General features: G+C 37.8%; 1 protein-coding gene and 1 non-coding gene across 14 annotated transcripts in view; both read left to right on the top strand.

The window, feature by feature from the left end:
• The window catches only part of BLTP3B (bridge-like lipid transfer protein family member 3B), a 147,262-nt gene that overhangs the window by 31,285 nt on the left and 89,014 nt on the right, over positions 1-26,963 (top strand). For 7 of the 13 annotated variants that reach the window (XM_058308593.1, XM_071219016.1, XM_071219017.1 and 4 more), the window contains 2 exons: positions 24,502-24,664; positions 26,370-26,408. In XM_058308593.1, coding sequence (XP_058164576.1) covers positions 24,502-24,664; positions 26,370-26,408 — 202 coding nt within the window. Of the gene's footprint in view, positions 1-24,501; positions 24,665-26,354; positions 26,409-26,963 lie in introns of all 13 variants that reach the window. The other 6 variants (XM_071219014.1, XM_058308595.2, XM_071219013.1 and 3 more) reach the window with 1 other exon arrangement.
• LOC111766744 (U6 spliceosomal RNA) lies at positions 13,918-14,023 on the top strand. The gene has a single exon (XR_002798709.1). It is a non-coding gene; the product is annotated as a U6 spliceosomal RNA (small nuclear RNA).

Genomic DNA, 26,963 nt, shown 5'->3' with positions numbered 1-26,963 from the left:
TCTGCCCCCCCTCCCCAGTTGTCTGTTCTCTATGTCTATTTGCTGCGTGTTCTTCTTTGTCCACTTCTGTTGTTGTCAGCGGCACTGGAATCTGTGTTTCTTTTCATTGCGTCATCTTGTTGTGTCAGGTCTCTGTGTGTGCAGCACCATTCCTGGGCAGGCTGAACTTTCTTTTGTACTGGGCAGCTCTCCTTATGGGGTGCACTCCTGCGCATGGGGCTCCCCTATGTGGGGGACGCCCCTGCATGGAAGGGCACTCCTTGCGCACATCAGCACTGTGCACGGCCCAGCTCCACACAGGTCAAGGAGGCCTGGAGTTTGAACTGCAGATCTCCCATGTGGTAGACGGATGCCCTAACCACTGGGCCAAGTCCACTTCCCCCAAGCACCATTTTTTAAAGAAATCATTCTCTCCCAGTTCAATGGTCTTGGTGGCCTTGTTGAATATTAGTTGATGGTATATGCAAGGATCAATATCAGAACTCTCAATTCTGTTCCATTGGTCAGTATGTCTTTCTTTGTGCCAATACCATACAGTTTTGACCACTGTAGCTTTGTAGTATGTTTAGAAGTCAGGTAGTATGATTTCTCCAATTTCATTTTTCTTTTTCGGTATGTCTTGGTTATTTGGGGCCCCTTGGCCTTCCACATAAATTTCATAGTTAGCTTTTCCAATTCAGTAAAAAATGCTGGGGTAATTTTTATTGGGATTGCATTAAATCTGTAAATCAGTTTGGGTAGGATAGACATCTTAATGATGTTTAATCTTCCTATCCATGAGCAGGAAATATTTTTCCATTTATTTAGGTCTTCTTTGATTTAGTTGAACAATTTTGTGTAGTTTTCTGCATATGAGTCAATTACATCTTTAGTTAAATTTATTCCTAGGTATTTGATTCTTTTAGTGCTATTGTAAATGGAATTTTTTTTGTTGATTTCCTCCTCAGGTTGCTCATTATTGGTGTACAGAAATGCTACTGAATTTTGCACATTAATCTTATAACCTGCCACTTTACTGAACTCATTTGTAGGCTTTAGAAACTTTGTTGTAGAATTCTCAGGGCTTTCTATATATAGGATCATGTCATCTGCAGATAGTGAAATTTTTACTACTTCCTTTCGAATTTGGATGTCTTTTTATCTTTTTCTTGCTTAAGTGCTCTAGCAAGTACTTCTAACATAATGTTAAATAAGAGCAGTGACAGTGGGCATCCTTTTCTTGTTCCAGTTCTTAGAGAGGTAGCTATTAGCATTTAACCATTGAATATGGTATTAGCTGTGTGTTTTTCATATATGCCCTTTATCATGTTGAGGAGTTTCCTTCTATTCCTATCTTTGAAGTGTTTTTTTTATCAGGAAAGGGTGCTGTATTTTGTTGAATGCTTTTCTGCATCAATAGAGATGATCATGTGATTTTTCTTTTGATCTGTTAATGTGGTATATTACATTGTTTGATTTTCTTAGGTTGAACCATCCTTGTATACCAGGATGACACCCACTTGGTCATGGTGCATAATTTGTTTGATGTGTTGAATACGATTAGCAAGCATTTTATTGAGGATGTTAGCATCTACGTTCATTAGAGAGATTGGTCTATAGTTTTCCTTTCTTGTGGCGTCTTTGTATGGGTTTGGTATCCAGAGTGATGTTGGTATCATAGAATGAGTTAGGCAATGTTCCCTCCCCTTCTGTTTTTTGGAAGAATTTAATTCTTTCGGTGTTAATTCTTTCTGGAATGTTTGGTAGAAGTCACCTGTGAAGCTATCTTACTTAGGAGGTTTTTGATGACTAATTCTATCTCATTACTTGTGATTGGTTTGTTGAGTTCATCAGTTTCTTTTTTTGTTAACGTAGGCTGCTTGTGCGTTTCTAGGAATTTGTCCATTTCATCTAAGTTATCCATCTTGTTGGCATACAATTTTTCAAAGTATCCTTATGATAGTCTTTTTTTCTGTGGGATCAGTGGTGATATACCCTTCCTTGTTTCTTGTTTTATGTATTTGCATCTTCTCCCTTTTTTTCTTTGGTAGTCTAGCTAAGGGTTTGTCAATTTTATAAATCTTCTCAAAGAACCAGCTTTGGTTTTGCTAATTTTTTTCTAGCACTTTCTTATTATCAATTTCATTTAGCTCTGCTCTAATCTTTGTGATTTCCTTCTTTCTTCTTGCTTTGAGATTAGTTTGTTGTTCTTTTTTTAATTCCTCCAGGTGTGCAGTTAGGTCTTTGATTTTAGCTCTATCTTCTTTTTTTTTAATATAGACATTTTTTGGCTATAAACTTCCCTCTCAGCATTGCTTTTGCTGCATCCCATTTGTTTTGATACATTGTGTTGTCATTTTCATTCGTTTCAAGGTAGTTACTGATTTCTTTTGCAATTTCCTCCTTGTCCCACTGATTGTCTAAGAGTGTGTTATTTAACTTCCATATCTTTGTGCCTAATCTGGTTCTCTGCCCTGCACTAATTTCCAGCTTCATTCCATTGTGGTCAGAGAAATTACTTTGTGTAATTTCAATCTTTCTGAACTTGTTGAGAGTTGTTCTTTGGCTTAGCATGTGGTCTATCCTGGAGAATGATCCATGTACGCTTGAGAAGTATGTATATCCTGCTGTATTTGAGTGTAATGTTATGTATAATACATTAAAGGATCTATTAGGTGTAGCTCCTTTAATGTATTATTCAAGGTCTCTGTTCTTTATTGATCCTCTGTTGAGATGTTCTGTCTAATGATGATAATGGTGTATTCAAGTCCCCCACTTTAATTGTAGGGACATCTATTTCTCCACTTCGTTTTTCTAGTGTTTGCCTCATGTATTTTGAAGCACCCTGGATAGGTACATAAATGTTTATGATTGTTTTTTCTTCTTGGTAGATTACCCCTTTTACTAATATGAGTGTCCATCTTTGTCTCTCACAATAGTTTTGCATTTCAAGTCTATTTTGTCCGATATTAATATAGCTACTCCTGCCCTTTTTTGGTTATTGTTTGCTTATAAGATGGTTTTCCAGCCATTCACTTTCAACTTCCTTGAGTCCCTGGATCTAAAATGGGTTTCTTGTGGACAGCATATAGACAGGTCATATTTCTTTATCCCTTCTGTGAATCTATGTCTCTTGACAGGTGAGTTTAATCTATTGACATTTAGTGTTGTTACTCTCAAGGAATTACTTACATTAGCAATACTGTCTTTGGATTTATATATGTCAAATGTTGTTTTTATTTCTCTTTTTGTCTTTTTAGTTGTTCTTATACTCTCCTCCAATTCTGTCTTATCTGTTTTTTTCTTTCCTCCTGCAGAACTCCCTTTAGTATTTCTTGAAGGGCAGGTTTCTTGTTGGCATCCTCTCTTAGTTTCTGTTTATCTGTGAATATTTGGATCTCTCCATCATTTTTTTTTAAAGATTTATTTATTTATTTATTTCTCTCCCCTCCCCCCCTACCCCGGCTGTCTGCCCCCTGTGTCTATTTGCTGCGTCTTCTTTGTCCACTTCTGTTGTCGTCAATGGCATGGGAATCTGTGCTTCTTTTCATTGCCTCATCTTGCAGTGTCAGCTCTATGTGTGTGCGGCGCCATTCCTGGGCAGGCTGCACTTTTTTTTGCGCTGGGCGGCTCTCCCTACGGGTGCACTCCTTGCGCGTGGCACGGCACTCCCTGTGCACATCAGCACTATGTGTGGGCCAGCTCCACACAGGTCAAGGAGGCGCGGGGTTTGAACCGCGGGCCTCCCATATGGTAGATAGACGCCCCAACCACTGGGCCAAGTCTGCCGCCTCTCCATCATTTTCGAATGCCCCCTTTGCTGGGTGGAATATTCTTGTATTCTGGTTATTCTGGTAAAAATTCTGGTAATTTTTTTCTTTTAGTACCTTGACCATGTCATACCACTGCCTTCTTGCTGCCATGGTTTCAGATGAGAAATCAGCACTTAATCTTATTGAGCTTCCCTTGTATGTGATGGTTCTCTTTTTCTCTTGCTGCCTTCTGTATTTTCTCTTTGTTTTGAGCATTGGATAATTTGACAAGTCTTGGGGTAAGACCTGTTGAGATTTATGCTGTTTGGGGTGTGTTGCGCTTCCCGGACATGTACATCCATCTCCCTCAATAGGTTTGAGAAATTTTCAGCCATTACTTCCTCCAACACCCCTTCTGTTCCCTTTCCCTTCTTCCCCTTCTGGGATTCCTATAATGCATATGTTTGTGCATTTTGTGTTGTTATTCAGACCCCTAAGTTCCTGCTGTATTTTTTCTATCTTTTTATCAATCAGTTCTACTATCTGTTTGATTTCAGATGTACTGTCTTCCACATCACTAATTCTTTCCTCTATCTCTTCAAATCTGCTTTTATTTGCTGAGAGTGTATTTTTGATTTCTTGAATTGTGCCATTCATCGCCATCATATCTGTTATCTTTTTGTGCATGTTTATAATTTCTTCTGTATGCTCCCCAAGTGTTTTCTTAATATCCTTGTTCTCGTCTTTCACTTCATTAAGTTGGCCCATGATATTTATTTGAAGAGCTTTGATTAGTTGTTTGATGTTCTGCTCCTCTCCTGGTTTTTAGTTTGTTCATTGGATTGGGCCATGTCTTCCTGATTATTGGTATGGTTTGTAATTTTTTGTTGCTGTCTGGTCATGGTCATCATTTTATCTTGATGGGTTTGTTCAACTGATTAGCTTCTCTCTCTAGTTTCAGGGTTTATTTAGGTGCTTTTTTTTTTTTTTTTTTTGGTATGTGTTAAGTCTTCTCTTTGACACTTTGTTCTTCTTATTATATTTCCTTGTCATTGTCTAAGTTCTCTTGAAGGAAAAAGATTAGTGCCAAGGAAAGCAAAAGAGGTAAGAAAAGAAAAAGTATAATAGTTATATTGATAGTAAATATCATCAGAATACCCATGTAAGACCTAGGAGAATGAATATTAAACTCATGTAAACTGTGTAGAGTTATAACAGTAAAAAAGTGGTGTACCTACTGTGAGATGAGAAACTGAATATGGAGAAGAATATAGTATGAATTGAAAGTCCAGTGTGATTAAGAGATAGGGAAAGAGAAAGGAATGACAATAACATAAAGAGTGAATAAAAGATAGAAAACAGAATAGAGGTATTAGAAATAAAAAGCCAGAAGAATTGGGGGCTAAACAAGGAGAGGTAGAATCTGGAAGGAAAAACAGAAAATGGAAGATAGAAAAATGTAAAGGAAAGGCGATAGCATTGGTAGCAAAATCAGTAGACACAGAAAAGAGGAAACAGAGGATGAGGAAGCATAGCAAACAAGAAACACTACCTGCAGCACCTAATAGAAAAAAGGAAAAGAAAAAAGAAGAAAAAAAAGGGAGGTGGGGAAATAAAGAGAAAGGAAAGACAAGACAACAACAACAGAAAAACCAGACAAGCCCTCAAGCAAGCCGTCCTCTTTGCATTTGAACAAATTGCTTAGGAATCTGTCTTTCCGCTTTCTCCCTTCTTCACTTCTCTCTCCCAGGGTAGCAGGAAGCCCATGTGAGAGCTCCCCTCCGAGATTCAAATGGTACCCTGGTGAACCAACTTGCCACAGAAAATAATGATTTTCACTCTCTTTGAGAGCTAGCACCCATACCTTGCCGGGAACCCTAAATATACTATTGGAAGCCTACCAAACACATCCTACTGACTCCCTCCCTTAGCTGTGTTGCACAGGAATAATTAATTGCCTGACTCCATCTTCTCCTAGAGCAAGTTTCCCTATCCCAGGGCATTTAGTTTAATGGGGCTGACTTAGCAAATTCACCTCTCCTCTCTTCCTAGCCTCTCCCCAAGCCAGCTGACATGCTCCTTCAAGCTCAAAAAAGAGGGGACCAGACAATTGAACCTGCACTCCTTGGGCTCCTCTGCACCCCTCACCAGAACCTTCACACTCTTAGAGTTTGTCCGAGACATGCGGACTCGGTGAATGCTGGGGTTTGGGGGGTGCTGGATTCAGGGAACATGGGATATGGGGAATGCAGGATTTGAGGTTTGCTGGTTTGGTGATCGCGGGTTTCGTGGGGAACAAGGGACTTGGAAATGCCATGGTGCGACTGGTGGTATTCAGGGAATGCTGCAGCTATCAGCCCTAGGGGAAGGGTTTAGGCTTCCCACAGCTTCGGGCACAAGTGCCAGAAACTCCCTGTTTTACTTTGAGCAAACACCTTTTTCCCACTCTCTCCAGATTGATGTCCAGAAACCTGCTTTGTGCATTCCCAAAACAGCTCACTTGGGCAGGATTCTGTCCCCTCTGAGCTGGTTTTTTTTGCAGGAGAGATAGCAAGAGTGTACTCACTCAGACGCCATCTTGCCACATTCTCCCTTTTATTTATCTAGTCTAATTGCTACAGCTGTAGCGTAATACTGAATAACCCTGGTGACAGTGAGTGTCCTTGTGTTGTTCCTGATCTCTGGGGGAAAACTTTCAGTCTTTTACCATTGAATTATAATGCTAGCTGTAGGTTTTTCATATATGTATTACCATGTTGAGAAATCTTCCTTCTATTTCTATTTTTTGTAAAGTTTTTTTATCCAGAAAGAGTGCTGTGTTTTGTCAAATGCCTTTTCTGCATCAATTGAGAGGATCATGCCATTTTTCTTCTTCAACGTATCAATATGGTTTATTGCAGTAAATGATGTTTTTGTGTTGAACCACCCTTGTATACCTGGGATAAACCTACTTGATTGTGGTGTATAAATTATTTATATATTTTAAAGAAACTTTAGATTACATAAAAATTATAGGGGATTCCCATATGCCCCACCCCCTATTCCTCCCACACTTTCCCACACTAACAACATACTTCATTAATGTGGTACGTTTGTTACAATTGATGAACACATATTGAAGCATTGCCACTAACTGTGGATTATAGTTTACATTGTAATTTACACTTTGTCCTGCACAATTTTGTAAGTTATGACAAAATATATAATGGCCTATTTCTGTCATTGCAATGTCATGCAGGACAGTATAATTCTTTTAATGTGCTTTTGGATATTTGGTTTGTTAGTGTTTTGCTGAGGATTTTTGCATCTATATTCATTAGAGATATTGGTTTGTAATTGTCTTTTTTCATATTATCTTTATTTGGTTTGGTATTAGGGTGATGTTGGCTTCACAGAATGAGTTTGGCAGCCTTCTTTCCTGTTTAAGTTTTTGGAAAAGCTGGAGCAGAATTGGTATTATGATTGGTAGAATTCACCTGTGAAGCCATCTGGTTCCTGGCTTTAATCTTGGGTAGGTTTTTATTTTGTTGATGTTTGTTTTGTTTTAAAGATTTTATTTATTTCTCTCCCTGCCCCCACCCCCCCATCCCATCCCAGTTGTCTGTTCTCTGTGTCCATTTGCTGTGTGTTCTTCTGTGTCCGCTTCTATTCTTGTCAGTGGCACCAGGAATCTGCGTCTCTTTTTGTTGCGTCATCTTGCTGTGTCAGCTCTCCGTGTATACGGCTGCTGTTCCTGAGCAGGCTGAACTTTGTTTTGCGCTGGATGGTTCTCCTTATTGGGCACACTCCTTGTGCATGGGGCTCCCCTACATGGGGGACACCCCAGCATGGCGTGGAACTCCTTGCACGCCTGAGCACTGTGCATGGGCCAGGTCCACACAGGTCAAGGAGGCCCTGGGTTTGAACTGTGGACCTCCCGTGTGGTAGGCGGATGCTCTATCCATTGAGCCAAGTTCACTTACCTCTTTGGTAGGTTTTTGATGACTGTTTCACTCTCTTCACTTGTGATTGGTTTGCTGAGGTCTTCTATTTCTTCTAAGATCAGTGTATGTGGTTTGTGTGTTTCTAGGAATTTGTCCGTCTTCTTTATATCTCATCTACATTATCTAGTTTTTGGTATACCATTGTGCATAGTATCTGCTTATGAATTCTTTTATTTCAGTGGGTTCAGTGATAATGTCCTCTCTCACTTCGCATTTTATTATTTTGTGTCTTTTCTTCTTTTTTGTCAGTCTAGGTAAGGATTTGTCAGTCTTGTTCATGTTCTCAAAGAACCAACTTTTGGTTTTGTTGATCCTATTGTGTTTTTTTTCCCTCAAGTTCATTTATTTCTGCTCTGATCTTTATTATTTCTTTCCTTTCGCTTGGCTTGGGATGAGTTTCTTATTCATTTCCTAGTTCATCCACATGTGCAGTCAATTTTTCAATTTTAGCTCTTTTTTTAATGTGAGCATTGAGGGTTATAAAATTCCTTCTCAGCACTGCCTTTGCAGTGTCCCATAGGCTTTGGTATGTCACGTTATTATTTTTGTTTGTCTCAAAATATTTGCTGAATTCTCTTGCAATTTCTTCTTTGACCCACTGGTTATTATGTTATTAGTATGTATTAGGGTATTGTTTAATCTCCATATATTTATGAATTTTTCATTTTGCCATGCATTATTGATTTCCAGCTTTATTCCATTATGATAAGAGAAAGTGTTTTGTGTAACTCCAGTCTTTTCAAATTTATTGAGACTTGTCTTGTGACCCAACATATCGTTTATCTTGGAAAAGGATCCACAAGTGCTTGAAAAGGGATCCATGAGGGCTTGAAAAGAATGAATATCTTGCTATTTTGGGGTACAGTGCTCTATTGATGTCTGTTTGTTCTAGTTCTTTGATCATATTTTTCAAGCTCTCAGTTTCTTTATCCTGTCCATATGTTTTGTCCAATACTGAGAGTGGCGTATTGAAGTCTCCAACTATTATTGTAGAGACATCTGTTTCTCCCTTCAGTTTTTTCAGTGTGTGCCTCATGTGTGTTGGGTCACCCAGGTTAGGCACATAAATATTTAGTATAGTTATTTCTTCTTGGTGAATTGCCCTTTTTATTAATATATAATGACCTTCTTCATCTCTTATAAGAGTTTTCATTTAAAATCTATTTTGTCTGATTTTAGTATTGCCACTCCAGCTCTTTTTTGGTTACTATTTGTATGGAATATCTTTTTTCAACCTTTCACTTAAAAAAAATTTTTTTTAAATTTTTTATTGAAGTATATCATTCATACATGACCATCCTTTCACTTTTAACCTCTTTGTGTATCTGTGGTGAGTCTCTTGTAGACAGCATATAGATGGCTCATATTTTTAAATCCATTTTATCAATCTATGTCTTTTATTTGAGGAGTTCAAGCCATTAACATTCAATGTTGTTGTAGAGGCATTACTTACTTCATCCATTTTGTCCTTTGGTGTTTTGTTGTCATATCATTCTATTGTCTTTTTACCCTGTAATTTACCCTTGCTAATAATCTTCATTTCTACACTCTTCTCCAAGTTTTTTGCCCTTGTTTTCCTTTCAGTCTGCTGCATACTCTCTTTAATATCTCTTGTAATTCTGGCTTTCTGGGTAACACATTCTATCAGTTTTTGTCTGTGAAGACTTTGAATGCACATTAATTTTGGAGGACGGCTTTGCCAGATACAGAATTCATGGCTGGCAGTTTTTTCTCTTTCATTACCTTAAACACATCATACTACTTTCTTCTCTACTCCATTTTTTCTGATGGGAGGTTGGCATTTAATCTTATTGAGGTTCCCTTGTATGCAATGTTTTGCTTTTCTCTTGCTGCTTTCAGAATCCTGTCTTTATCTCTGATATTTGCCATTCTGAATAGTAGGTATCTAGGGGGAGATCTCTTTGGGTTTATTCTGTTTGAGTATGTTATCCTTCTTGGATGTTAATATTTTTTGTCCTTTGTAGGGGTAGGGAAGTTTTGGTCATTATTTCCTCAAATATTATTTCTGCTCCTTTTCCATTCTCCTCTTCTTCTGGGGCACTGAAAGTGTGTATATGTGTTTCACATTGGCATACGGTTCCCTGGGACTCTGTTCCATTTTTTCCATTCTGTTTCTGTTTTGTCTTTTCCAGTTCAGGTGTTCTGTCTTCAGAATTACTGATTCTGTCTTTGAGCCATTCAATTTTAATGTATTTTTAATCTTATCCATCATGTCTTTTATTCCCATAAGGTCTGTTACTTTTCTTTGCAAGCTTTCTAATTGTTCTTTTTGTTCACCCAGTGTCTTCTTAATATCCTTTATCTCTTTAGTCATACTTTCTTTCAGTTCTTTGACTTGATTTAGGAGAGTCATGTGATTATCATGATTGTCTTAAATCCTGTATCTCTTCAGAATATTTGGTTTGTTCCTTTTTCTGTGCCATTGCTTTTGTTTCCTAGTATGGCTTGTAATTTTTTCCTGCTGTCTAGGCATCTATACATTTGGTGAAATTACTCCCTCTTGCCTATTATTATTATGTGAAAACTCTTCTATGATATTTGGTTCAACTTATTCTAAGTCTTTAAAATTTCCAAGCTGAAGTTATCAAAATCATGCCAGGGACTCATTAATGGTGGGCAGATTTTGTCCTAGGAGTTTGGGTACAGAAAGAATCAAAAACAGTTATTGTTCATGCACTTTCAAGACTGGACCAGTACATGGCACTCATTGCTGCACCTTTCCACGGGGGTGTTCCAGTCTCTGTTTTTCCTGTAGTTTGGTCTGGCCATAGCCAATACTCAAAGTGGGCTCTGCTGGCCAAATTAACTGAAGAAAACCCCCCTTTTCCCTTGTAACAGCTGACAGAGAGGAAGATGCCTGTTCTTCTCTCAGTCTGCTGCAGTGAGCCAGGGGTTTTATCCCATCTTAATGTCTAAGAGGTGGGGGAAGGGATCCCTTCCCAGCCACGGCGGGAGTTTGGTACCTCAGATTTGTTGTTTAAGTTCTTTGTCTTTCTATCCCTAACTTTCCTGGGAGTTGTGAAGTTTATTTCCTTAAATAGTCTCTCCGCCCCTTTTCTCTTCTTTTCTCCTTCTGGAACTCCCATGAAACATATGTTATTGTGTTTTGTGTTGTCATTCAACAACCTGAGCTCCTGTACAATATTTTCCATTCTTGGCTCTCTCTGTTTTCTTCCTTCAATTTCAGCTGTTCTGTCTTCAGTGTCATTTATTCTTTCTTGTATCATTTCTAGTCTGCTGCTGTATGCCTCTGTATTAGTCAGCCAAAGGGGTGCTGCTGCAAAATACCAGAAATTGGTTGGTTTTTATAAAGAGTATTTATTTGGGGTAGGAGCTTACAGATACCAGGCCATAAAGCATAAGTTACTTCCCTCACCAAAGTCTATTTTCATGTGTTGGGATAAGATGGCTGCCGATGTCTGCCAGGGTTCAGGCTTCCTGGGTTCCTCCCTTCCTGGGGCTTGCTTCTGTTTCCTCCGTGTGCTTATTTCCTGGGGCTCCAGCTTAAGGCTTCAGCATCAAACTCCCAACATCAAAAACCCTCAACTTTGTCCTTTGCCATGCCTTTTATCTGTGAGTCTCCACCCCTTGGTGGGTGGGGACTCAATGCCCTACTGGCACAAGAGGTTTATTGGATTACTTAATCAGGTAAACCTCTGAATCCAGTATAATCTAATATGCCCAGAGGAAAAGATCAGTTTACAGACATAATCCAATATTTCTTTTTGGAAATCATCAATAATATCAAACTGCTGCTACAACTTCTAATGTGTGTGTTTTTGTAAAAGATTTATTTTATTTATATATTTATCCCACCCCTCATTGTTTGAGCTCATTGTGTGTGCTCCATCCCCTTCTGTGTTGTTAACAATCAGTCCAGATTAGTAGAGAGGGAGATTGGGAGGGTTGGATCTCTTTAGTCCCTGATCTCTTTAATTCTGAGCTTGCTCCCAAGACAAACAATGGTGCAGTCTCTCCCCACCTTCAAGGGCTTGTGGGACACAGCAGACCAAGTCTGTGGACCCAAAGCTGAATCAGCCTTTGGTTGTTTCCTTCTTTCTTCCCTTTCCTGGGTTGATGTGCCCTAAACAATTAGTCCTGGTTAGTAGAGAGGTAGATTGGGAGGTCAGATCTCCTTAGTCCTGGATCTCTTTAGTCCCAAGCCAGCTCTCAAGGCAAACAACGGAGCAGACACACCTGTCATGGAAGGACTCGTGGGATACAGCAGGCCAAATTTGTAGGTCAAAAGATGAGTCAGCCTTAAGCTATCTCTCTCTTTCTCCCCTTGCCTGGGGTGGTGGATCCCCCATTTTCTTTCTATTTTTCTTAAACTTCCATGACATGTATCTTGTGTTTCATGGTATCATTCAGTTCCCTGAGCACATTCTTTTCTCTCTTCAATTGCAGGCATTCTGTCTTTTGTATCACTCATTCTTTCTTCTGTCATTGCGAGTCTCTGTTATAGACCTCTAATGTGTGTATGGGGCCAGGGATTGAACCTGGGACCTCATATGTGGGAAGCCAGTGCTCAACCATTGAGCCACATTGGCTCCCCTGAGTTGGTTTTTTCATTTGTTTTCCTTGTTGTTAACTTTTGTTTTTTTTTAGGAGACACCTGGATCTCCCATGTGGGAAACAGGCACTCAACCACTTGAGCCACATCTGCTCCACTCTGATGTGTTTTTGATCTTTCCTATTGTGTCTTTCATTGCCATAATCTCTGTTACTTTTATTTTTTAGCTAATTATTTTTTTTATCTTTATAAATTGATTTATATTGATGTTATATATAAATGGAATCATACAATATGTTACACAATATATTTAGTTCACAGTAACACAGTCATACAGTATTTGTCCTTTTCTCTCTGGCTTGCTTTACTCAGCCTAATGTTCTCCAGGTTCATCCATGTTGTCACATGTTTTATGACTTCATTTCTTCTTACAGCTGCACAGTATTCCATCATATGAATACACCACAGTCCATTCATTGGTTGATGGACACCTGAATTGTTTCCATCTTTTGGCAATTGTGAATAATGCCGTTGTGAACATTGGTGTACAAATGTCTGTTTATGTCACTGCTTTCAGTTCTTCTGGGAATATACCCAGTAGTGGTATTGCAGGGTCCTATGACAAATCTATATTCATCTTCTTTAGGAACTGCTGAACAGTCCTCCATAGTGGTTTTTCCATTCTGCATTCCCTCCAACAGTGAATAAGCTTTCCTGTGTCTCTACATCCTCTTCAACACTTTTAGTTCTCTGTCTTTTTAATAGTAGATGTTCTAATAGGTATGAAATGATATCTTATTGTAGTTTTGGTTTGCATTTCCCTAATCATTAGTGATGTTGAACATTTTTTCATATATATGTATGTTTTTGCTGTTTGTGTTTTGTCTTTGGACAAATGTCTATTCAAGTCTTTTGCCCATTTCTTAATCAGGTCATTTGTCTTTTAACGGTTGAGTTGTAACATCTCTTTTATGTATCATGGATATTAAACCTTTATCAGACATGTGATTTCCAAGTGTTTTCTCCCACTGTGTTGATTACATTTTCACCTTTTTGACATTGCCCTTTGAAGTGTGAAAATTTTTAATTTTGAGAAGGCCCCATTTATCTATTTTTTCTTTTGTTGCATGTGCTTTGGGTATAAAGTCCAAGAAATCTTAAGGTATTTAAGATGTTTCCCTACTATTTCTTCTAGTAGTTTTATGGTGCTGGCTTTTATATTAAGTCTTTGATACATTTTGAGTTGATTATTGTATAGGGAGTGAGATGGGGTCCTCTTTCATTCCTTTGTTTATAAATATTCAGCTCTCCCAGTACCATTTGTTGAAGAGTCTGTTTTGTTCCATCAATGTGACTTGGTAGGTTTGTCAAAAACCACTTGACTGCAGAGGTGAGGGTATATTTCAGCACTTTCAATTTTATTCCACTGATAATGTGTCTTTTTAAAAAATTTTATGCCAGTATCAAGCTGTTTTACCACTGTCATTTTGTAATGTGTTTCAAGGTCAGGCAGTAAAATTCCTGCCAGGTTGCTCTTCTTTTTAAGAATGCTTTTAGCTATTTGGGGCACTTTCCTTTCCAAGAAAATTTGGTAATTGCCTTTTCTGTTTCTTTAAAGTAGGCTGTTGGAATTTTGATTGCCTTGCATTGAATCTTTAAATCAGTTTGGGTGCTCGCTTTAGCAGCATATATACTAAAATTGAATGATACAGAGAAGATTAGCATGGCCCCTGCGCAAGGATGACACTTAAATTCGTGAAGCATTCCATATAAATCATTTTGATTGAGATTGACGTCTTCACGATATTAAGTCTTCCAATTCATGAATGCTGAATGTCTTTCCTTTTGTTTAGGTCTTCATTGATTTCTTTTAGCATTGTTTTGTAGTTTTCTGCATATAGGTCCTTTACTTCTTTGGTTAAATTGATTCCTAGGTATTTGAATCTTTGCTGCTATTGTAAATCTAATTTCCCCCTGATTTCCTTCTCAGATTATTCAATACTAGTGTACAAAAACACTACTGATTTCATGTAATCTATTTATCTTTTTTAAAAACAGACAATAAAAAAAGAAAAAAAAACACCACTGATTTTTGCATGTTGATCTTGTATCCTACCACTTTGTTGAACTCATTTATTACCTCCAGTAGCTTTGTCGTAGATGTTTCAGAATTTTCTAAGTATAGGATTATGTAATCTGTGAATAGTGAAAGTTTTACTTCCTTTTCTCCTATTTGGATGCCTTAAAATTTTTTTTCTTGCCTAATTGCTCTAGCAAGAACTTCTAATACAATGTTGAATAACAGTGGTGACAGTGGGCATCCTTGTCTTGTTCCCAATCTTAAAGGGAAAACTTTCAACCTTTCCCCTTTGAATATGATCGTGGCTGTAGGTTTTTCATATATGCCTTTTATCATATTGAGAAATTTTCCTTCTATTCCTCTTTTGAAGTGTTTTTATCAAGAAAGGTTGCTGGATTTTATCAAATTCCTTTTCTGCATTGATAGAGATGATCATGTGTTTTTTTTCCTTCGGTTTGTTAATGTAGTGTATTATGTTGATTGATTTTCTCATGTTAAACCAGCCTTGCATACCAGGAATTAATCCCACTTGGTTGTGTTGTATAAACCTTTTGATATGCTGTTGGATTCTATATGTAAGTATTTTATTGAGAATTTTTGCATCTAGGTTCATTAGAGATATTGGTTTGTAATTTTCTTGTAGTGTCTTTATGTGGCTTTGGTATTAGAGTGATACTGATTTCATAAAATGTGTTGGGTAATTTTCCCACCTCTTTAATTTTTTGGAAGAGTTTAAAAGAGGTGGTGTTAATTCTTTTTGAAATGCTTGGTAGAATTCACTCATGAAGCCATCTGGTCCTGGAGTTTTCCTGATTGGAAGATTTTTGATGACACAGTCATTCTCTTTAAATGTGATTGATATAAGTTTTTGTATTTCTTGTAGAGTCTGTGTAGGTTGGTTGTGCATTTTTAGGAATTTGTCCATTTTATCTGGGTGGTCTAGTTTGTTGGCATAGTTTCTAATAATATCCTCTTATGATTCTTTTTATTTCTGTGGAGTTAGTCATAACTTTCTTCTCAACCACCAGTCCCAGTCAGTAGAGGAAGAGATTGAGAGCATTGGATCTCTTCAGTCCCTTGCCAGCTCCCAAGGTAAATAATGGTGCAATTCCACATAGCCTAGTAGGGCTGCTAGGACACAATAGACCAAATTTTTGGATAAGAAGCTGAATCTGCCGTAGACTGTGTACCTCTCTTGCACTTTCCTGTGGAGGTGGATCACTGGGTCCCCCTTTGTCTATAGCTTTTGGCCCTGAGAGCTGAGAGTTCAAAAGTGTCTGCAGGGTGGGGGAGAATGCTGGCATTTCCAGCTGCAGTTTCCTTTTTTTTAAAAGATTTATTTATTTTTCCCTCTTCCCTTCCCCCTGCCCTGCTGTTTTCTGCTGTCTGTGTCCGTTTGCTGTGTGATCTTGTGTATCTATTTCTCTTTTTGTCTTCTCTTCTCTTCTTTCTCCCCTAGGATCCACCAGGATTCGATCTTGGAGACCTCTGATGTGAAGAGAGTGTCCCTGTCAATCACGCCGCCTCAGTTCCTGGTCTCTGCTGTGTTTCACCTTGACTCTCCCCTTCGTTTCTCTTTTGTTGCAGCATCATCTTGCTGCATGACTCACTTGCTTGGGCACTGGCTCACAGTGTGGACACTGGCTCACCACATGGGCACTCAGTGCACCGCGTGGGCACTGGCTGCCACACAGGCATACTTTCTCTTCTTCTTTTTCACCAGGAGACCCCAAGGATCGAAACCTGGGTCCTCCCGTATGGTAGGCAGAAGCCCTATAACTTTAGCCACATCAGCTTCTGTACTATACTATTAATGTTTACGTTGTCCATGGTTGTGTTCCCCCCTTATGTTTGTTCATTCCTCAACTTTGAGTGTTTTGGGATTGTGGTGCCCACTCCACTTCAGATTGAGAGAGTGCTATATTAGTTATCCAAAGGGGTGCTGATGCAAAATACCAGAAATTGGTTGGTTTTTATAAAGGATATTTATTTGGGGTAGGAGCTTACAGATACCAGGCCATAAAGCTTAAGTTACTTCCCTCACCAAAGTCTGTTTTCGTGCGTCGAAGCAAGGTGGCTGCCAATGTCTGCGAGGGTTCAGATTTCCTGGGTTCCTCCCTTCCAGGGTCCTGCTTCTCTCTGGGTTCAGGGTTCCTCTCTTCCTGGAGCTCCAGCTTAAGGCTTCAGCATCAAACTCCAACATCAAAAACCCTCAACTGTGTCCTTTGCCATGACTTTTATCTGTGAGTCCCCACCCACCCTTTTGGCGTAAGAGGTTTACGTAATTACTTAATCAGGTAAACCTCTGAATTCAATATAATCTAATATGCCCAGAAGAAAAGATAGTTGACAAACATAATCCAGTATTTTTTTTTGAAATTCATCAACAATATCAAACTACTACAGGTGCTTAGGTCTTATGGGGCAGAAAAATTGACTTTTTTTGTAATAACTTTTTATTGAGTAAAATCTAAATAAAATCAATAAAATTTCCCTTTATAGCTCAATGAATTTTTAAAATAAACTTTTCATTTTGGAATGTTTTATTTTTTATTTTTTTTTTAAAGATTTATTTATTTATTTAATTTCCCCCCTTCCCCTGGTTGTCTGTTCTTGGTGTCTGTTTGCTGCGTCTTGTTTCTTTGTCCGCTTCTGTTGTCGTCAGCGTCAGCGGCACGGGAAGTGTGGGCGGCGCCATTCCTGGGCAGGCTGCTCTTTCTTTTCACGCTGGGTGGCTTTTCCTCACGGGCGCACTCCTTGCGCGTGGGGCTCCCCCACGCGGGGGACACCCTTGCGTAGCACAGCACTCCTTGCGCGCATCAGCGCTGCGCGTGGCCAGCTCCACGTGGGTCAAGGAGGCCCGGGGTTTGAACCGCGGACCTCCCATATGGTAGACGGACGCCCTAACCACTGGGCCAAAGTCCGTTTCCCTGGAATGTTTTATATTTACTGAAGATCTGTGAAGATTGTACAAAGTTCCCATATACCCCAAACTTGGCTTCCTCTCTGTCTTACTATGGTATCGCACATTTGTCACAATTAATAAACCAGTATTGACATATACTTTATTTAAATTTCCTTCGTTTTTACGTAATGTCCTTTTTCTATTCTTTGCTCCGTATATTAGTCTGCCAAAGGGGTGCTGATGCAAAGTACCTGTTTGTTGGCTTTTTAAAAGGTGTTTGTTTGGGGTAAGCGCTTATAGTTACAAGGCCTTGAGGTTCTCTCCTCTAGCATCTATGGAGCTCTCTCTCTTCCCTTATTTCTTGAGTTCCCTTATATCAGTCCACCAAGGGGGTGGGAACTCAGTCTGATTCATGACCTGCTGATGTGGTTGAATCAAACCCTAAATTGATTTTATTAAGTACACTTAAAACCTTTGAATTTAATACAGTCAAAGGGTATCACACCCAGAGGAACTGACCAGTTTACAAACATAATCCTTCTCTTTTTTTGGGATTCACAAAAATAGTCTCAAACTGCCACAGTCCCATTCAGAATATACATTTAGTCATCATGTCTTCTTAGGCTCCTCATGGCTGTGGCAGTTTTTCAGACTTTCCTTGTTTCTGATGACTTTGAGAGTTTTGAGGAGTACTGGTCAGGTATTTTGTATTATGTTCCTTAATTGGGATTTGTCTGATGTTTCCTTGCTAAATACATTTATTAGTTCAGCTTTTTTAATGTTAGGTAGGATTTTCTAGATAGATGATCCTGTTGTCTAGAAGTAAAGATAGTTTTACCTGTTTTCCAAATTGAATGCCTTTTATTTTTTCCTTGAATTACTGTGTTGGCTAGAGCCTCTAATACAGTGTTGAAGAGAAGTGATAAAAACAGTCATCCTTGCCTGTCTGAACTTAGATGGAAAGCATTTTGTTTTTTATCATTAAGTTTAATACTAGCTGTAAGTTTTTTGTAGAAGCCCTTTATAGAGTTGGGAAAGTTTCCCTGTGTTCCTAGTTTGTTATTTTTCTATAAATGGATATTGACTTTTGTCAGATAATTTTTTATGCTTCTGTTGAGATGGTCATATATGGTTTTACCTTATTTAAATTGTGGTAAAATATATATAATGTAAAAATAATTTTATTCATTTTAAGTGTATAACTGAGTGACATTAAGTATACTGACAATGCTGTATAATATTCACCACCATCTCTTTCCAGAACATTTTCATCATACCAAACAGAAACTTGTGTCCTTTAAGTAATAACTCCCCTATTTTCTCGCTCCTTCTAAATCCCTGGTAACTGATATTCTCCTTTCGGTTTCTATGAATTTACTTGTTCTAAGTATTTTATATAAGAGATTTAATTCTTGGTAAACACTTGGTCATGATGTGTTATCCTTTTTATGTATTCTTTATTAAAGTATGGGTTGTAACTTGGATTGTGAAGTCGATTTAGTGGCTTTGTGATCACAATTTAAAAAGAATGGAGGGAAACAGATTTGGCTTAACAAATAGAGTGTCAGCCTACCACGTGGGAGGTCCAGGGTTCAAACCCAGGGCCTCCTGACCCATGTGATGAACTGGCCCATGCACAGGTGCTGATGCGTGCAAGGTGTGCGGTGCCATGCAGGGGTGGACCCCCGCCTAGGGGAGTCCCACACGCAAGGAGTGCGCCCTGTAAGGAGAGCTGCCCAATGTGAAAAAAGTGCAGCCTGCCCAGGAGTGGTGCTGCGCACAGAGAGAGCTAATGCAGCAAGATGACACAACAAAAAGAGATACAGATTCCCGGTGCCGCTGACAAGAATATAAGCGGGCACAGAAGAACACACAGTGAATGGACAGAGAAAGCAGACAACTGGAGGGGGGAGGGGGGGGAAGGGGAGAGAAATAAATAAAAAAATCTTAAAAAAAAAAAAAAGTGGAATAGAATAGAAAATATCAGACTATATTACTAAGCTAAACTATTGCTTCGTGAAACTTTTGTTTCCATTTGTGTGTGTATGTGTACTTGATTATAATCTAAGCATATTTCTTGCTCTAGGTTACATCAGAAAAATTTGAAAAACTCTAAACATAGTTTACTTCTTGAGCCTGAAGAGAATGAGACAGGGTGGAGCAAGAAGGCAACTAGCCCTGAGAGGAGGGTGTTGGGTTAAAGGAGATACAACTGGAGTGAAGGGAATGGTATTGGGTAAAGAAGAAAGGGGAAAAATACGGGTTTCTGTAGAAAACCTTCATCTGTTTCTTAGTTTTGATTGGAAGGGATTTATTGCTGCATGACAAAGTCCATGGACTGTATGAGGTGTAATTGGTTGCAGATTAATAATGTAATGTTGCCAGCCAAAGGACTTGATGGTCTATCAGGTTTTAGGAAATCGTTCCAAGAACATTCTCCCTTGTATGACTACTTTAAGTGTGGTCTGAAGGTACTCTTCTATTCTAAAAATATTGTTTTGAATGAAATCAAGCAGAAGTTATTAAACTCATTTGCTTACGTAAATATGTTCGTATAATTTCATTTTATATGTAATGAGGATTTATTTAATGCTTGTTGGGGTATACAGTCTTGAGATTACTAGGTAATGATTTCAATTACTAGTTCATGAAAAGGTTTGAGTTGTGCCCTGGAAGAATAGAACATTGATGGGAAGATCATGATACCTTTCAGTTCTAAAATATTGTTGATCTGTATTGCTCTCATTCACACTCCTTTATTCATTTATAAATTTTTGACCCTAAGCTAATGTATTCCTTTCAAATTTCTGGAGTAGAGAATCTGGTTGAACAGGCTACATGCTGAGTCTACCTCTAGATCAGGGGTTCTTAACCTTTTTTGTTCCACAGATCCCTTTGCCAGTCAGGTGAAAACCACAGACCCCTTGCTAAGTTCACACTATACTGTATATTATTTAAAAAATATATCATAACCATACCAGCACATCCCCACAAGAATAATGTGTTTTTGAATTTTCAATTCAAGGTCGCCGACTCACTGAAATCTTTCTAAGGACTCCTTGGGGGGGTCCATGGATCTCTGGTTAAAAACCCCTGCTCTAAATCAATTAGCTGTAACCAAGGAAGTATGTTAACTTGTCTTAGATGGATGCATTTCCTCTTCCCTTATGGCACTTACAGAGAAAAGGGTATCATTTGCAACTACACAGAGACGTGTTTACTTGTATATTATATAAAATAAAATTACAATGTTGAAATCATTTATTTTCTGGATGATTAAGATGAGAATCATATTCTTTTAAGACAGTGTTTCTTAGCCTTTTCTGTGTCCAGAAACCCCCATCAAAATGCAATAAGATATATTGGACCCCCTGAAGTGCATCCAAGAACTACAGATTATTACTTTAACTTTTAATTAAACAATTTAACATGCATTGTTAAATTTTCTATAAAATCTAGTTTTTCATAATGTAGCATGAAATATCCTAGAATCAGAAAGATTTTTTAAAATTAGTTTTGAGAAAATATTTTCAGCCAGTTCTTAAATTAGAAGAGTAGTAGGTATTGATGTGAATCTATGACATCATTTACAATAATGGAAACCTAAAAGAATTTCAGGACAAGGGGAATAATTCAAGAAATGCATATTTGCTGATGAGTATTTTTAGAGAAAGCCTCAGAGTTCAGCATATGAATGGAAAGAGCTAAGCAAGGAGGAAGGTAAGTAACCAGGTCGAAAAGGGTTTATAAGTTATGCTATAAGATACTTTTTTCATTCTAACATTCTCTGATTCTACCCCCCCAAATATATATTTAACTTGGCAATGGCTCATATCACAAATTTCTATTTAAGCTTGTGTTGGCAAATAAGATCTTTGTTTTTATGATCTAGCTGCATAATGAATCTGATGAAAGTCCAAATAAATTGTGACAAAAGTTATAGTGTGTAACATCAGAAATAAAATGTATTCATTCTCCAGTTAGATGCCCCACTACATAATTAAAGTTTCATCAAGTAAAAAAAAAATTAAGAAACTTTTGATTACTAGTTATGCCTTTATATTATTCATATTCCTATTTAATCCATATTGTAATAATTATAGCTAACACTCACCGAGTTCTTATTCTGTATTAGAGACAAGTGCCTGCATTTTACATGTTATAACTCATTTAATCCTCAATTCAGCTCCATGAGGAAACAAAAATTGAGAGATTAAGGTAGTATTAAGTAGTAAGTGACATTTTTACCTCAGGTAGAACTGGTTTCTTGGCTCTTTGCTGTAACAAGATTTTAAATCTTTCATTATGTGGACCTTCTTTCTTTATATCAGAGATTCTTAACATTTTTTGTTCCATGGACCCATTTTCCAGTCAGGTGAAAACTGTGGATCCCTTAGTAAGTTCACACTATACTGTGTATTATTTAGTAAATATATTACACCCGCACCAACACATCCCTAAAGAATAATGGTTTTTTTGAGTTTCAGTTCAAGCTCATGGACCCCTTGTTAAGAACCTTCCATTTATATTGCCATAAATCATTACTTAGCACAGTGCCTTATACATAAATTAGACTTTAATAACTGTGTATTGATTGCAAAACACATAATCTAAAACTCTTTCCATTTACTTAGAAATTTTACTGATATAATGAATTGAATTTGTTAATACTGAAAAGGTTGGTAAATTGGTTTTTGTATATTATGTGTAATTAAAGTTTTTTATAAAACAGGAGTCTTATATTTTCAACACCTGTTTTTTCCTTTTTTTTTTTTTTTAAATTAGAGGAGTTATAGAATTACAGAAGAATCATGCGTAAAACACAGGGTTCTCATATACCGCATTATTATTAACACCATGCATTGATGTGGTATATTTGTTATGATTGATGGAAGCACATTTTTTAAATTTAAATTTTTAATTTTTTGTTTACTTTGAAGTACTGGCAGCTGGGGATTGAACCTAGGACCTCCCATGTGGGAGACAGATGCTCAACTGCTTGAACTGCATCCTCTCTCCACATTTTTATAATTGTACTATTAATTATAGTCCATGTCTTAACATACACTGTTTATGTTAAAATTATTCAATTACCATTTATACAACCTTTTATTTATTTATTTTTAAAGATTTATATTTTATTTATTTCTCTCCCCTACCTCTCCTCCCCAGTTGTCTGTTCTCTGTGTCCATTCACTGTGTGCTATTCTGTGTCCACTTGCATTCTTCTCAGCGGCACTGGGAATCTGTGTGTCTTTTTGTTATGTCATCTTGCTGTGTCAGCTCTCTGTGTGTGTGGCGCCATTCCTGGGCAGGCTGCACTTTTTTTGCATGGGGCAGTTATCCTTATGGGGCACACTCCTTGCGCTTGGGGTATGCGGGGGACACCCCCGCGTGGCACGGCACTCCTTGCGTGCATCAGCATTGCACGTGGGCCAGCTCATCACACGGGTCAGGAGACCCTGGGGATCGAAACCTGGACCTCCCATGCGGTAGGCGGATGCTCTATCCTTTGAGCCAAATCCGCTTCCCTATACAACCCTTTAACAACTTTCAGGTATATGTTACCATGCTGTTAATTACATTCACAATGTTGTGCTACCATCACCACCATTCATTTCCATCATTCCAAATAGCCTCATCCAATTAGTTGCAGGCAGTTAGAAGGGAGAATTCCATCTCTATTTCAGCCATCCCTCTTCTTCTGGGGAATTCATTGGAAACCTGCACTCCATTTATAATTTTACACTCTGACTATCACCTCCTTTCTTTCCAGTTCTTACCTACCACACTATTATTTATTTCTCATCCACATCTTGTCTCCTCTACCGAGCATAGATTTTGTGGTCCATAATTAAAACCATTTCCTTGTATAATTCCTCAGCTTCCTTGTCTACTTTCTCCCTTGATTGTATCTAACCAATAAATCACAACCTGGTAGAATATAACTCTCTCATATGTACCTAAAACTTTATAGTTATACCATTACCTTTAAGTGAATTCTTAGTATTTGCACTTCTGTAATCTTACTAACAATTCTACTCATTGTTTTGGTCCATTCACTCTTCCATTCTCCTAAATGACAATTTCACACATTTTTCTCTCTCCTCAAACTTTCAACACTCTTTTTTTTAAAAATTTTTAAAATTTTTCTTCCCTTCTTTCACCTTGCTGTTTTTGCTGTCGATGTCCATTTGCTGTGTGATCTTCTGTATCTCTTTCTCTTTTTGTCTCCTCTTCTCCTCTTTCTCCTCTAAGATTCACTGGGATTGATCATAGGACCTTTGATGTGGAGAGAGTTTCCCTGTCAGCTGCGCCACCCCAGTTCCTGGTTTCTGCTGCGCTTCACCTTGACTCTTCCCTTCTTCTCTCTTTTGTTGCGTCATCATCCTGCTGCATGACCCATTTGCATGGGCACTGGCTCACTGTGCAGGCATGGGCTCACCATGCGGGTACTCACGTGGGCACTCAACTCACCATGCGGGCACTCACGCAGGCATTTGGTCACTATGCGGATACTCAGCTTGCTACACAGACACTTGCGTGGGTACTCGGCTCACCATGTGGGCATTTGGTTCGCTGCTTGCGCACCCACATGGGCACTCAGCTCACCGCACTGGCACTCAGCTCACCATGTGGGCACTTGGCTCACTGTGTGGGGACTGGCTTAATGTGCAGGCATGCTTTCTCTTCTTTTTCACCAGGAGGCTCCAGAGATTGAACCCGGGTCCTCCCATATGGTAGGCGGAGGCCTTATCACTTGAGTCACATCCGCTTCCCAACTCTCTTCTCTTAATTGGTGGCCTTGCTTCATTTTTCACTGAGAAAATAGCAGTCAGTAGAGACCTTCTACAAGCTCCTGTCCTTCTTGTAGTTTGATTAGCAAAATAGGACATATCCCTTTTGTGATGTAGTATCTAATAAAGCTAATAAAATATTTTAGGGTATGGCTTTGACATCCAGTGCCTTGGATATGGCCTGGAAAGTAGGGGATACCCACTGAATATTCATGAAGTTTGAAAAGCAGTTAGAATCAGAGCTTGAGTATATATGGAAATTCAAATGTGTGCTAGACTGTGTACCCTCCCCACCCCCAATCCCCCACCCCCCAAAATACCACACTGTAAAACATGGATTAAAGCAGAGCTTTCCAGTGAGGTTTTGCTTCTCAGTATTGCTACTAGATTTTAATGCTTAGGTTATTTACAAGAACGTTTTTGGGGTACAGTAACTGACACTAAAATACATCAACATATAATCTCTTTTAGGTTTACCAAAAACTTATCTCCTGACAAGATAAACCTGAGTACCCTAAAAGGAGAAGGTGAACTGAAAAATTTGGAGTTGGATGAAGAGGTGCTTCAGAATATGTTAGATTTGCCAACCTGGCTTGCTATCAACAAAGTTTTTTGTAATAAAGCATCTATAAGGGTAAGACTTTGATATTTGTGTAAGGCTTTTGCTGTATTGTTTTTTTTTTTATTTCATCCTCATCTTTTAAAATAAATACACATTTTTAGGTAATTCTATAAAGAAGCATTTTTATTAATATAATTTGGAAAGAATGCATTTGCATATATGGTTGCATGAATATGTACCCTATGAATTTAATTGAAGTCATATATTTAACATTTTTGTTAAAATTTAATTTTACTAATATTAATGTTTAAATAAAGCATTAATTATTAATTAATAATGTAATCACTTAAATTTGCATTAATCAAAGATAATTTCTTCATAAGACTTACTGTCAAATGGAACCATTTAAATTTTGAAGTGAATAAATATTTTATCTCAAATAAACCTAAAAACTGATGTTATTTCTTACTCTAGGCATTATGCTTTTATTTGTAATTTTATCCCTTTCCCTCTTGTTTTTTCCTCATTTGAGGATTTTAAAGTTTTCTATATATTATTTCCCTTAATGACTTTTATTCCATTCTTTTGGGGAGAGTCAATCAGTGCTACTCAGGACTTTGGATCATTTTTAAACTTCGTGTGGTCCCTTTAAAACTCAATTAGGAATCTTGCTAATTGAAGTAAAAGGAAGAATTTTTGGATTCTTATTCCTACTTCCTACTGTATTGTTTTCTTAAAATTTATTTTAAAAAAATTTATCCCGCCCCCGCCCCCTTGCAGCTTGCTTGCTGTGTGTTCTCTGTGTCCATTCACTGCATGTTCTTCCGTGTCTGCTTGTCTCCCTTTGTTGCATCATCTTGTTGTGCCAGCTCTCCACAGGTGCGGGCACGGGCTGTCAACTCTCCGCAGGTGCAGGCCAGCCTGCCTTCACAGGGAGGCCCTGGGATGCGAACCCAGGGCCTCCCATGTGGTAGATGGGAGCCCAATCAATTGGGCCACAGCCGCTTCCCCTTCCTATTGTTTTTATTCCTACTTATTATAACTTATTGCTCCTATTTATCTTTGACTATAAAATATGTTGATTTATATCACTTCTTGACCTTAAAGACCAGACTTAGCTTGAGAGTCTGTCAATAGAAATACTGCATGCTAATTTATTTCATAAAAATTAAAATTTGGTCTACAAAGAAAAGAATGTGGAAAGTTCCTTTCTCCTTTGATGGCAAAATTAGTACATTGTTTTGAGAAAAGGTCACCTTTAATTCTTGCCTATTCCTCCTTAAGCCCAAATATCTACAGATACATGACATTTTTAGTACAAGGTATGCTTGGACATTATTTATTTGGTATCACCTATGCTTTTCATGCCTATGTTTTACATGACCTCACTTTTGTATTTATCTGGAATCTCTACAAAAGATTGGTCAGAATTTTAGGATTAAACATACTGTCAAATGAACAGAACACAACTTTGCTGGGAAGGCTTAGTTTAAATTATTAGTTTAAAATATGTTTTAAAGACTGCACAAAAGTTATTTTATCTGTAGTACCTATTCGAAAAGATGACTAAGGAAATACAAGTAATATTTTGTTATATAAAAGTATATGTGATTTCAAAAGTATGGGTGAATTGCTCAATTTATTATTTTGTAACTTAATATAAACAGGCATCTGATTTAATTTGGTACATCCTTCACTATACAAAGAAAGCATCTGTGTTGATTACTGTTTTACATTATTTTTTTAATGATTCATTTTAAAGAGTTATTTTTTCTAGATCCCATGGACAAAACTTAAAACACATCCAATCTGTTTGGTGAGTTCTGAAATCAGCCAGAAATAAACATTTATATATGTATGCTATGTACTCTGCTAAGATTAATCTTTTGTTTTAAAAAACTAGAAAATTTCATGGCTTTTCTACTAACTAGCTTTCATTTTATTTGAATGGAACTTAGTATTCTCAGTCTTTAAATGAGAAGTTTGAACTGCAAAATGGGAGGGTCTTTACAGTTTCTCAGGTCTAGAATATTGTTCTGAGTTGGTATGTCTTATTGCATCATTTAAATATTGCTATATCATGGGTTCTTTCCTTTAATAAACTTTCATCCAGGCTTTCTGAGTTCCTGCTTTTACTAATCTAGTAAATTCAATAACATGTTCTTTAATAAATATACTTTGCTTTTTAAAGAAAGTTGGAGAAAATTGATCTCTTGTTCATTTATTGATTATACACGTATTTATTGAGCAACTGCTTTGTGCCATGAGGGAAGAGACTGACAATGAACAAATAAACAAGATAGTTTTTGCTAATAATAAATACTAAAAGTAAAATAGAGTATGAAGGATGACTGTAGTTGTGTTAGTGATG

Source organism: Dasypus novemcinctus, chromosome 12, assembly GCF_030445035.2.
Source record: "Dasypus novemcinctus isolate mDasNov1 chromosome 12, mDasNov1.1.hap2, whole genome shotgun sequence".
Lineage (NCBI taxonomy): Eukaryota > Metazoa > Chordata > Mammalia > Cingulata > Dasypodidae > Dasypus > Dasypus novemcinctus.
The sequence above is the reverse complement of the archived record's forward strand: the minus strand, read 5'-3'. Positions and strand labels throughout refer to the sequence as shown.